This window comes from Mustela putorius, unplaced genomic scaffold, assembly GCF_011764305.1.
Source record: "Mustela putorius furo isolate JIRA1106 unplaced genomic scaffold, ASM1176430v1.1 tig00000827_pilon_pilon_pilon, whole genome shotgun sequence".
Classification (NCBI taxonomy): Eukaryota; Metazoa; Chordata; class Mammalia; order Carnivora; family Mustelidae; genus Mustela; species Mustela putorius.
Genome location: NW_025421489.1, coordinates 2,542,450 through 2,555,478, shown reverse-complemented (window position 1 = coordinate 2,555,478; position 13,029 = coordinate 2,542,450). Strand labels below are relative to the sequence as shown.

At 40.8% G+C, this 13,029-nt stretch overlaps 1 protein-coding gene across 1 annotated transcript in view; it reads right to left on the bottom strand.

Annotated features, from left to right (window-relative positions):
• The window catches only part of ARHGAP21 (Rho GTPase activating protein 21), a 137,444-nt gene that overhangs the window by 28,390 nt on the left and 96,025 nt on the right, over positions 1 to 13,029 (bottom strand). The window contains 2 exon segments of the mRNA XM_045084969.1: positions 8,741 to 10,637; positions 12,004 to 12,033. Of these exon segments, the coding sequence (XP_044940904.1) occupies positions 8,741 to 10,637; positions 12,004 to 12,033 (1,927 nt within the window).

The following is a 13,029-nucleotide window of genomic DNA, read 5'->3' as shown; positions in this document are numbered from 1 at the left end:
GAAAAATATAGGGGCACCTGGGTGACGTAGTCAGTTAAGCATCCGACTCTTGGTTTTGGCTCAGGTAATGATCTCAGGGTCCTGGGATCGAGCCCTTCATTGGACTCTGCTCAGTGGGGAGTCTGCTTGGAATTTTCTCTCCTTTGTCCTCTATCCCCTGCCCCCACTCTCTCTCTTTCTCTCAAATAAATAAATAAATACATCTTAAAAAAAAAAAAGAAAAATATAGACAGGTACAGAATCAGTTAAGCATACTGTAAAACTTTATGGGTAACTCTCAGAATTGCTTTTCAAACAACAAAGAAAAAAAATGGAAGCCCTAATACACATTGAGAGCTCGTATGAAATAGGAACAACTAAAACCGTAACAGAAGAGCAGAGCACATGAAAAGACAAATCATGGAAGAAATGTAAAAGCCTAATAAAAATGTGAAAGAAAACCTGACTACTAATGAAATAACAAAATAAAACCAAGTAAAATTGGACAGCTGTTTTTCATCTCATAACCTGGCAGATACTTTCATCTCATGATGTTCCTATCCTGGTTGTTCCTCTCCATCTTCTGCAAGATGACTGCAGAGAACGGATGCTGCTAGCTACCCATCTCTGTCTTTGGGGTTCAGCAAGGCTACCAGAGTGCTCGCCTTTCTGTGGATGTGCCAGGCTTGACTCCGCAGGAGGCCCTTGCTCACTGAGTCCACAGTGATGGGCCAAGGGCGAAGAAGCTGATCCAGTCAGGACCAGTCATAGTCTCTCCATTGGATTTGATATATGGATACTGAAAAAAAGTACAGTCTTTTTCTTCCCTTCCTTGGGGAACAAGACCTATAAAAATCAGTAAACTTAGCTGCCAGAGGCCATCTTTTCTACCATGTGGAGAAAAACTATCTGAGAATGAAGAAATCAAAACTGAGAAAAAGATACCCAATCTTGATGCCAAATCACTTGAGTTTTCAGATCCAGTCATGCACAGAACTAGGTCTACCCCAAAACTTTTTCACTGTGAGCCGACATTCCTTTTTGGCATGAGCTAATATGAAAAAAAACTATCATTTGTCATCAAGAGAATTCCAACCAACACAAACACAGAACACAGAGTGTTTCCAGTTCCCCTTCACAAACAAGCATGACTCCTCATGAGACATACTGTCCAGAGCTGCGCGTTAGAACAGAGCACAACGGGCCTCTTCTAAAACGAGCTGGGTTACGGGGAATTTTTCTCACCATTCAAATAAGTATGCAAAGAAAGCATGACATCAACGTAGTTTGTATTTTAAAAATTATAGTTGAGGATCATTTTATAAAACTCAAGTGAAATTACTGGAATTTGGGGCGTAGCCTATGGCTAAACAGTCCATTCCTGGAAGTACCTTTGCTCTTCATTTCGCCTCTGCTAGGAAGAGGTGACTCTACCCCTCCCCGAATTGCACTATCATTTAAGGAATGTTAACATCATAATATTCAAACACGATTCGGAATAAACTGTATGTTGCAAGGGGAGGAGTATAAGTTGGAAGAAATGGTGACTAATGTAAAAATGTATATGGAGGGGCGCCTGAGTGGCTCAGTCAGGTGAGTGTTCGACTCTTGATCTCAGCACAAGTCTTGATCTCAGGGTCGTGAGTTCAAACCCCACATTGGGCATATTTCCAAAACAGCATGAGTGTGCTTATATAATTTTTACTAAAAGTATGGATTGAACAAACTGCTTCTGTTCCAAATCCACAAAAAGGGACACTGACTACAAATGACCTAGAAAGTCAATCTATCCCTCAAGCAAAATATGTATTTAAAAACCTTTGAGATTTTTTTCCTTGTCCTTAAGGAAAAGGAGAATAAAATAATGCAAATGGATTCTTTTTCTTACAAAGAAATTCAAATGGGAAAACTGTCTTTTCTTTTTACTGGCCTTCTGAGATATTTACACTCAGTGTAAATCAAAGGGGACGGACAGCAGTTACATCAGGCTGAATTCTCCTTCCAGTGGGGAAGCACGAGCTCTTTCTTATGGACTAACAAGTAACAACTCATTACCCTTTGGTGATACATTTAATCTAATGTAACCACAATGAAATAAAGTCATTCTAAAAAATTGAACTCCCTAGGAAAATTTATACTTTACCCTATTAATAGCAATACCAGTTACTCAACATCGGGTGGAAAAGTTTGGGGTTTGATAAAGATGACGTGCTCAAGAAACTCCACACACCTTAAATTTAAGAGGTCTGGTTAGAAAGAATGCTTAAAAAATAAGCCAGTAATATATTAACATGAGGTTCTCATCTCTGATCATCAAGTGACAGATCTCTACTTACTGAAACTCTTTGTTAGTCACAAACAGAGCTCTGGAAACAGTAGGTCCTATTAAATTTTATATCAACTGGTAAAGGGTCCCATCACCTGGTCCAAATATTCCCATTTTTGAATAATAATTCAACTCATTATCATAATAGGATTTATCATGACCAAACTTCTTTGCTAATCAGCTCAGTAACATGCATTTAGGTAAACAGCTGGCTTTGTGAAAGTCATTTTGAGATTTGGTTATTTTCACACCAAAAATCCAATGCTCCATCTTCTCAGGAGAGAGATGATTTTTTTTAAAAGATCAGGAAGGGAGGAGAATTTCGATGCTTTATGCATGTTTGCCGTTACCAGTTGGCAGCTGGTGCTGAGGGAAAAGGAGTGGAGCCGTAAATGGAAGACAAACTGTCGTGACAGTAGGGACGGGGAAGGGGGGGGATGAAGTGAGCGGGGGCTGTGCGTGGCCACGTGGCCAGTGCTGGGGCTGGTTGGCCAGCAGACAGGACAGCATGAACATGTTTGCGCAGCAAGTGATCCACATTTAAAGAGGGCAAGTGGGAGCCCACTTTCAGATATACCACAGATAACCGTTCCATTTACTTTGCTGAGTTCTTGCTGTCCCAGAGATGAGATGGGTTAACTCAAGGTTTTAAGATTCTATGTGTGTTTGGGGGGGGGGTGCTGGGGCGGGGGCACGTGGGTATGAAAATCGGCCCAGCTCGCTAGCTGACAAATGCTGGAAGTATTCATTTCAAGAGATCTGACAGTTACTTTAAAAACAGTCAATAAACACGAGGCACCAATTTTTCTTTCAAATGAGTAATCTTCACACAGAAAAGAAGCAAGCTATGAGGAACAGGGAAGACTGGGCAGGGGGTCCTGTCTTGTTTGACTGTGTGAAAGCCACTCAGTTTCCCTGGATATTGAGTTCGTTACCTATAAAGTCCCCAAACTGGACGAGGAATATCAGGAGGGTCAATTCTGGTCAAGAGGTCTAGAGTAATAGATCCACTAAGGGTGTAAAATGATCATTTGTGTAGTAATTTAAAATACCTGCAGGTTTTTCTAAACCAGGGATCTGTCAGGGGGCTTTAGAAGGTTTGGACTTTTTTTTTTTTTTTTAAACTGCCAGATGTAGCTGAGAGTGTAGTTACTAATAGCGCGGTTTTCAACATGAAAGAACTAGCTGAAAATCGAGAAAGTCTAACTTGAGGGAATTAATTCTATAGTTTTCATAGAGCTAAGTTAAAACTTTTTTTCCCCTAAATAATTCAGTATATTATTCTACAAGGTGTGCTGCCGATAAATTTGAAATAGTTCGGGATAAAAGCTAATGCTACTACCAAAGGAAGGTAAATGGGCATCTAAAATTATTCCATGGGGAAGAGCTTTGTTAACAAACTCGGAACACACTCATTTATTTACTAAAAAGAGGCAAGTTCAATTTTACGAAGTCTGAGTTAAGAATGGTGAATACTGGGGCACCTGGGTGGCTCAGTGGGTTAAGCCGCTGCCTTCGGCCCAGGTCATGATCTCACGGTCCTGGGATCGAGTCCCGCATCGGGCTCTCTGCTCAGTAGGGAGCCTGCTTCCCTCTCTCTCTCTCTGCCTGCCTCTCCATCTACTTGTGATTTCTCTCTGTCAAATAAATAAATAAAATCTTTAACAAAAAAAAAAAAAAAAAAAAAAAAAAGAATGGTGAATACTGAATGTAGAATTAGTTTCTGGGTTTAACTTTAAAAGAGTGAAAGCCAGGCGGTGGCTGGGTGGCTCAGTGGGTTAAAGCCTCTGCCTCCGGCTCAGGTCATAATCCCAGGGGGATTGATCCCCACACTGGGCTCTCTGCTCAGCAGGGAGTCTGCTCCCTCACCCCTCACCCCCGGCCTGCTTCTCTGCCTACTCCTGATTTCTGTCTGTCAAATAAATAAATAAAATCTTTCAAAAAAATAAAAGAGTGAAAGCCAGGATTTAAATTGTAGCACATTTTTAGGGCATTGTCCAAAGAATAGGAGATTCCGAGCTAGCAGAGAATCAACTCTGCCAGTTACCTGCTGAGAAACCCTGAGCAAACAACTTAACTTTATAAAGTGGGTCCTTTATGGATAAGCATCTAACTCCTGACCTACACTCCGTACCGGGCTGTTAAAAGGATGGGTACATGAAATACTTGTTAGGTTATAAAGTACTACAGAAGTTTGGGGATTTTGTTGTTGTTGTTATATTTAAAAATGAACTCCACCCCATTACTCAATAGAACTAAAAATTTAAAAAAGTTTAAGTGCCAATGGAGTCACATCTTGTGGGAATGCTGGTGGATGAAAAAGATTGTAAGGTGATGAGTATAATTTTTGTCTTTATAGATCAGATGCTTTGTAGAAAGACTCAATAAGTATTAGTATCAAAGAATGGCTGGGCACTTGGTGCACCGCCCGTAATATCACCACTAGCATTAGGAGACTAGAGCTCCCAGAGGGAGAAGCTGGGTGTAAGGGGACACTCACCCACTCCCACTGCTGCTGGGTAAATTTCAATCCTGTAATCTAGGTATATATCTCACAAGCTTTAAACCTGCTAAGTTGGTTTAAAAAGGTAGGACCAGTAAGGCTGTACAAATCTAATTCAATTTTACATAGGCTAACGCTAAGTACATGCATATGGGCCAACTTTGAGATGAGAACAGAGTATTAAAGATACAGCAAGAAATTTAAAAAAATTTTTAAAAAATAAAAAAACAAAAAAAATAGCAAGAAAAAGGGAGGAAAATGAATTTGAAATGAAAGCTGAGTGTGGGTAATACAGCTATAGTTTCTCTATATTAATAATTATAAGAGTAGTATAAAGAAATGGAGGAAGTTCAGATTGTAGAATACATCTTAAATCCTCCTAGTAAATGTCAAATTAGTTATGAACTCATTACTCATTTTGTTTTGTGTTTACTCATAAAAGAAGTAAAAATTTATTTTCAGTACTTACTATGAAGCTTTATAAATCACCTGTGGGGGGTAAAGAAAATACTGCCAATGACTGATATTCCTAGTTTAAAAACAAATAAAATGGTTTGTTTTCATTTCTCTAAATCTTTGTGAACCAAAAGAAATATTAGACATTAAATGTGTAACAAAATGTTGGAGAATTTTCTTTCTGTAAGACATACCATGTGCTCTCTATTATAAATGACTAAACAAATGAATTGGCTCCATTCTCTGGTATTTTGGGAATAAAGCCAAGGCACTTAATTCTTTTTTGTTTTTTTCTTGCATTAATCTAAAATGTTTTCTTTCTTTTTTTTTAATTTTTTTTTTTTTTTTTTTTTAGAATTTTATTTATTTACTTGTCAGAGAAAGAAAGACAGTGCAAGTGAGCACAGGCAGACAGAGCAGCAAGCAGAGGCAGAGGGAGAAGCAGGCTTCCTGCCAAGCTGGGATAGGACCCTGATGTGGGACTCGATCCCAGGACACTGGGATCATGACCTGAGCCGAAGGCAGCTGCTTAACCAACTGAGCCACCCAGGTGTCCCTAGAATGTGTTCAAATGATAAAAAATAATTATTAAAATCACAGAATATAAGATTCTAGAATGTGATAATACAAAGGCAAACCTACTTTCTTTCCTTTTAATTAAAGGTTCCATGAGATAGCATAAAGTATATTCTCTGAAGTGTGTTTTATGATATATGTTAAACAGAGATCCTCTAAATAAAAGGATTCATGGTCAAATACTTCTATGAAAAATAGTGTTAGAAAATATACCTAGGGGGCTCTGGGTGGCTCAGCCAGTTAAGCGTCTGCCTTCGGCTCAGGTCATGATCCCAGGGTCCTGGGATCGAGCCCTGCTTCAGGATCCCTGCTCAGCGGAGAGCCTGCTTCTCCCTCTTCCTTTCCCTCATCCCTGCCTCTCTGCCTATTTGTGCTCTCTATCTGTCAAATAAATAAATAAAATCTTAAAAAAAAAAAAGAGAAAATACACCTGGGAAATACAAAGTAGCATATTTATGATTCTAAGAGTCCCATAGTAAAGACAAACAAAACCTGTTTAGCTATTTAAATCCAGCATTTCTCAATTTATTTGATCACTAATTTTTTTTCCTCCTTAATCAAATGGAATTCATGTTCCTAGAAAATATATCGGCAAACGTTGCAGTCTCTTTTACTCCATTTCAATGTTGATGTTTTATCCCAGTTTTATATATATATATTTAAAATTACAGATCTATATCCCACTTATATATATAATAAAATTTCACATTTTATATGTTATAGTATATATTCACGTATATAATTTAAAAAATAGATTGGAAAGAGAAACACCTATGGGTCAGATAACAGTTTAAAGCTCAATAATAAAAGGATTTCAATAGTGATTAAAATATAGAACTTATGCTTAATGAAATCTAAACGTTCTTTTATTGACTAAAAGTTTCTTTTATTTTATGGAACTTATACTTAATGAAATCTAAAAGTTCTTTTATTTTCTTCTTAAAAAAAGCATAAAACAATCATTAGTGCCCAGTTAATTCTATAAAATATCTAGATGATGTGTAAGGTTCCATTTTTGGCAAAGTTCTATTTTCTGAGGTTAGATTTAAGGGTATGGATATAAATATGACTACAATTTAGGTTGAGATTTCCCACAAATGTTTACAACTTGCATATATCTTATTTATAAATAATAGAAGTTCCACAGAACTTTCTCAAAAGCTGACTTTGATAGTGTTGCCTGACAGTCCAATAAGCTCAGTGTATTTAGAAAATTTCTCTTTGAGCAACCTGAAATGTTGCTCAAAGAGAAGCACACTATACTGTAAGATTATGGAGAACTCCTCATGAACTCATAGGGTAATGGGGTGAGGACGAGTACCGCCTTGGTCTCAAAAGGCCCTGCGTCCCACAACTCCAGGGGGCGCTCTTCACAATGCATCTATGTACATGGCGCCCTCTGGAGCTGTGCTCTGTGGGGAGCCTGAATCAGCCAGCCAAGTGTCAGTCTCTACTGCTTATTAATTGTGACACTTTAGGGAAGTCATTTAACCTCTCTACAGCTTAAACGAAAGGCAATACTAAGGACACATACAATAAGCCTGTTAGCGGATTACGCGTTGGAGCTGCACAGTAACTACCCTGAGAACTCTTCTTTTGATTTTGCTATATACTTAACCATCATCTCAAAAATTACCACTGCCCATCATTTCATCATTTCATCATTTCAGCTGGAATTTACTGAGTGAGTGCTACATGCCAGCCAGTGCTCTGGGTACTGAGGCTACAAAAGCGGACAAAAGATCTAAGAGCCTGGCTCTAAGGCAGCTTATATTCTAGCTCTGCAGATAAACATGAAACAAAAAATACATCCAGCGGAAATAAGTGATCCGAAGATAAATAAAGTGGCAGACGGGGACAGAGGATGTCAGGTGCTGTGTGTGTATGTGTGTGTGTGTGGGGGGGGGGGTACCTACTGCAGACAGGCTGGTGAGGAACAGCCGCTTTGATAAGGTCACACTTGAGCTCAGATCCCAATGCAGAGAGGGAGAGAGTCTTGGGACTCTCGACGAAATGTGTCCCGGGGCTGGGAAGTGGCAGTGCCAGGGCCTCGAGGCATGCCTGGCGTGGTCCCACAAGTGCAAGGAGGGGCAGCCGAAGACGGGAGATGGGCTCGCAGAGGTGGAGTGGTGGGGGGGGGGGCACATACCACAGAGGGCCCCGCAGGCCACAGCGGGATTTGGAATTGTACCCTGGGTGATGGGGAAAGTAAACAGAGGGTCTGGTCAGAGCAGTGGCATGATCTGATTTTTCCGTTTTTAAAACACCACACTGGCTGCATTGTGGAGAGTACACCTGGGGTGTGTGGGAGCAGCCGCAAACCTAGGGGGACATACTAGCTCTTCTACACTGGGACACATGCTTGTAATTCGAGTTATTTTTTCCAATTCTAACCCAAGATTCACTCCAAAACAAAGTACCTTGACAACGAAGAGGGCTATTCATTCAGCCCAAAGAAATAGGAAATAAGAAAGTCAAAAGCACGGTTTAAATAAAAACTGATTACTAATTGTTAAAACCGTTCAACTTGGCTTTTGATTCAGAAGGATCATCAACTAGGTACCATTTGGTTTGCTGGGTCCCTTGGCCCAGACAGTGGAAGTCTGTTTCATTTAAAAAAAAAAAAAAAAAAAAAAAAGAAAGAAAGAAAGAATGGAAGGAAGGAAAGAAAGTAAAGTATTGAGTAGATAATGTTAAAATAAAAAAGGAAAACTGCCACTTGACATCATTTTTGAGGGTAAAAACTTATGGCTCTAGCTTTAGCACGGTTCAGGAAACTCAAGACAAATGTTTTAAAAATCAGCGTAAAATTTTTGTGTCTGTTGCACTAGAAAGACCACCTTTCTGGAAAGATGTGTAACGTATCTGACACAGTAGCCACGGACTACCCATGAGCTCACCTATGAACGGGATGGATGCCAAGGAATCCCCCGGTGGGCTGGTGCTCGAGGCCTTTCTCTCCTCCATCCGCTTTATATGGACCTCACGGCGCGCGTCGTTGGGCAGCCAGCAGGTGGTGTCCGACCCTGTGTCCTGGTCATTCACCGCCAGGATGTAAGACTGATGCCTTAAAGGCTGTGGCGTCTGGCGACCGGATGGAGGTTTCTCTCTGAGGACGACAGTTTCTCTACTATCTAAAGTATCTGACTCCTGAATGTCAGCCTCTCGGAGATTTAAGTCCTGACTTCTCTGAGTGACAGATAATTCTAAATCCAAAGCGCCTGAGTTCTCAGTGGTCTGAGGGGCAGGCGCGACGGCAGCTCCAGATAGAGAGGGGGGTTTCCCGGGCTCCACCTGGTGATCGGGGGCACTTTCGGTTCTTAGCCACGTCTGCTGATTCAACAGACTGTTTTGATGCAAGTGATTTACTGGTCTTTGGTCTTTGACAGAAACAAATGAGTTCTGATTAAATGATGGTTTTGTGACATGCGTAGAAGGCGCTTTCAGAGAATTACTTCGGACTTTCACAAGAGGTGACCTGTCTTGCGAAACGCCTCGAGGCAGTGACATTCCACAAGTGGTTGGAAAGTTTCTGTTGGACTGCTGTGGTTTTAGATCTGGTGGCACTTTTTTAAACTGAGACACAGATCCCACTCCCCTGCCGGGCATTCGCCTGTTATCGGAATTCACAACGCTTGCAGCCACGGTAAAATTCGAACCTCGAAAAGGCTTGTGAATTTCTTGCTGCCTGGGTCTTTCATAAATCCCTCGTCTATCATCTTGTTCAGTAAATCCACTCCACTTGTAGGTCTGCTTTCGTTCTCCATTTGAATCGGGCATTTGACTCTCCGAATTGACATTTTCTAAGGTTTCACCCTGTCCCTCGATATAATCCCAGGAACGAGTTCTGTGATTGCTAAAACTAACAGATGGAGAGGTCAGGGCTCCTTGAGATGCACTTCGTGGACAATACGTCACTAACATAGAGTCCTCCAGCCTCTCCTGGGACACACTGCGCTGCCGGATCTGAACAGACTGGGGCCCTCGATCGTGGGAGGTGCTTCGACGTCGTACCTGCAAAGCAGTGCGGTTCGGTACCACCTGGTTATAATCTGTTGTGCTCTGAGATGCCGCTCTTAAACTGTCTAGTCTTTCTTGAATTGTCCGACAACCTATGTGCGATCGTCTGTTATCAATATACTCTTTGTAGGTTTTATAGTTTTTCCAGTCTATGTGCTGATGGGAATTCGGAGAATAGTGATTAACAGACACGGAAGGCGAATCCACAGCCTGAGGTCTACTGCTGGAGATTCCCTCCGAATGTCCACTGTAATTGCCAGATTTAAGTAAAATTCCCGAAGGTTCCAATGATCTGGAGCCTGCAGTCTGATGCAGGAGATGGGTGGTGGGAACCGATGACGACGGGGAAGTGGTTCTGGACACTGTTTTCAACGAGGTCTGCTCGTTCATGCCATACCTCACCTCTTCGGTTCTATGTGCAGGAACTGTATGGTTGTTTCTATTAGTTAACAAATCTACAACCTTCTCAGAAGGTACAATAACAGTCCTGACACTTTCATTGCAAACACACACTGCTGTGTTCGACTTTGCGACATCTGTGGGAGACGGAGGCACTTGTATTTCCATTCTGTAGGCCCTGCTGGGTTGCGTCAGGACTGGGGTACTGGTTTGCTGTTTGCTCGATGATGGATCTGGAGGAGATACTTCCACTGGCTGTGCCATGGCTGAGGGGGCAGATGGTAGCCAGGGGTAGCAAATCGGTGGAGGTTCGGGGATATTGCGGGCATTGCCACTGTAGGCTTCATTGCCTTTCAGGTAGGCATCTTGAGAATACGCCTATGTGCAAAGGAGAAAAAAGTGTCATTTCGGATTCACAAGAAGAACAACAATTTCCATTCTTGCAATGGACCGTTTTGGTTTACGGTGCCGTACCTTATTCCTAAGTGGCATTCGTTAAAGCAAGCATGCAAACACAACATAAGGATGCGCCACACATTCAGAAAAGGGCTAGCGTTTCAGAAATCAAACCGGAGAATTTGCAACGATATTAATTACAACTGCCTGTTTTCTCAAAAGACGGAGACATACCAGTTTTTCCCCCCCAGCCAATTAGAGAGAGCTTTGGCTTCTAAAATCTTCCCCACTCAAATTTTATGATCTCCCAGCATTTGACAGGTTAAATAGCTGCCTGATAAATCTCAGCAAAAGAACATTTTGATCTTTTGCCAGAGTGAGGGTGAAGGTATTAAAAACGTTAACCAAATATATTTTTACTGTAAGCACAAGTTAAATGTGACATACTGAGCAGTGGCTTGTCAATGAATGATTACCGAGTCCTTAAAAATAAGCCATTTTGATAAATTAAGTCCTAGGCCATATTTGAATATTTAAAATATTCAAATATTTCAAAAATTTGAATATTTAAAATAAGAGAAAACATGCATGTTTAAATCGAGCACGAAAAGTAAAGGCATGAAATTATGAAAAAACGTAATTCATCTTTCTGTATATAATTTTTATTTTTTATTTTAAGCTAATGCAAAATTATAGTGCACACATTTATTTGGTCTCTTTTACTTACTGGGAGGAGGCATTTCTCTATTACTAACAGGCAGGCATGCAGCTCAAATTCTATTCTATTTATTATTTATGAAACTATCTAGCAACGTATTTCAAAACTTCAAAATAACTGAAATTAAAGACAGACACGCAATAAAACAGAACTAATTGATAGTAACTGAGGACTAGGTCAGCATCTGAGACACTGAGGTGTAGTATCATGTTACATATCCTCCCCTAATCAAAACAAGCTTAATTCACATCCATCATCATATCCTGTCTTTGCGTTAGACATCTAAGCTTGCAAAGCTCAAGTGCAGCCACATACACAACAGCAAAGTCCCGGGGAAAGAGAGAGAGTGAGATACTAAAAAAAAAAAAAAAAAAATCCACATATAGGTAGATGTTATCATGTTTTAACACCAGTTATGCACAGGATTCAAAAGAAATCAAACATAAAAACAAACAAAAAAAAAGAAAATCAGATATCACAAACACAGTCCACAAATTAGTAAGATTAACATCATACTATGGAGGGTTTCTCTAAGCAAACTGACAGTTTTAATAGGTTGGCTTATTACAAATCTCTATAGAACGTAACTTAAAAAAAAAAGCAAGGAAATGGCTTCTGTGCATTTCTTACCAGAGCTGTGACATCCTTTGTAAACTGTAGCTAGCAGAAAATAGGAAAACATAGTAGAAGCTGCTTACTGATATAAAGACAGAATCATGTTGTCATATTGATGCTGGAAACAGCAAGCTAAAAATACATCTTATACTGATTACTCTGGAAGGTACCAAGAGAAGTAAAGGGCAGTGGAGCATAAAGAATAACTTCAGTATCCTTCTGAGCATCTTTTTCTCGGGCTTTTATCTGGTTCTTATTTGGGCTGTCTACCATTTCTGAAAGCAAAATACGTGTGGTGACAGGCTTTCCTAACGGCTATTTCATTCCCTCGGCACCGCTGTGTGGTGATGCGCCCCGAAGCTTCCCTTCCACGAGAGCAACATTGATGCCTCTCATCTCCCCTGAGCTTCTTCCAGCTCTGCTTCCAGATGACGAAACGAATGCTCTATCATGCATTTAAAATAGTACAACCTCCTCCTTCCCGTGTACATCGGAGCACCACCACAAGCTGTCCGCGACAGCAGCTGTCTGGACACGAGGATCGGGAGAGAAAGGATGACTGTTGCGTTAAGTACGTTTCACTCAGAAATTCAGATCTTTTCCTGTACCTTCTGTCCTGGGTTACTGGCTTTAGAAAATGATGACTGGGTGGACATAAAAATACTACTTCCAGAGGAATTCTTTAAAACTGATAGAAATATTAGAGAAGCCAGGATGCGTGGAAAAGCTGAATGAGTAGATTCAAGAAAGCACGCATGCTGTGATATCTTTAAGGCACGAATATAGTCAAAATACACATTTTGGGTTATATGCCACTGACCTAACATGACTGTCTTTTTGATGCTGATTATATTCACACCAAGACTTTTCCACGCCAGGGAGATTGTGTCTGGATGAGTGAACACTCTGGGACAGTATTTCCCACAGTGTGTTTGTGCAATTTTATTACGCATCACCCGGAAGGGAGGAGGAGGAGGAGGAAGAAGAGGAGGAGGAGGAGGAGGAGGAGGAGGAGGAGGAAGAGGAGGAGGAGGAGGAGGA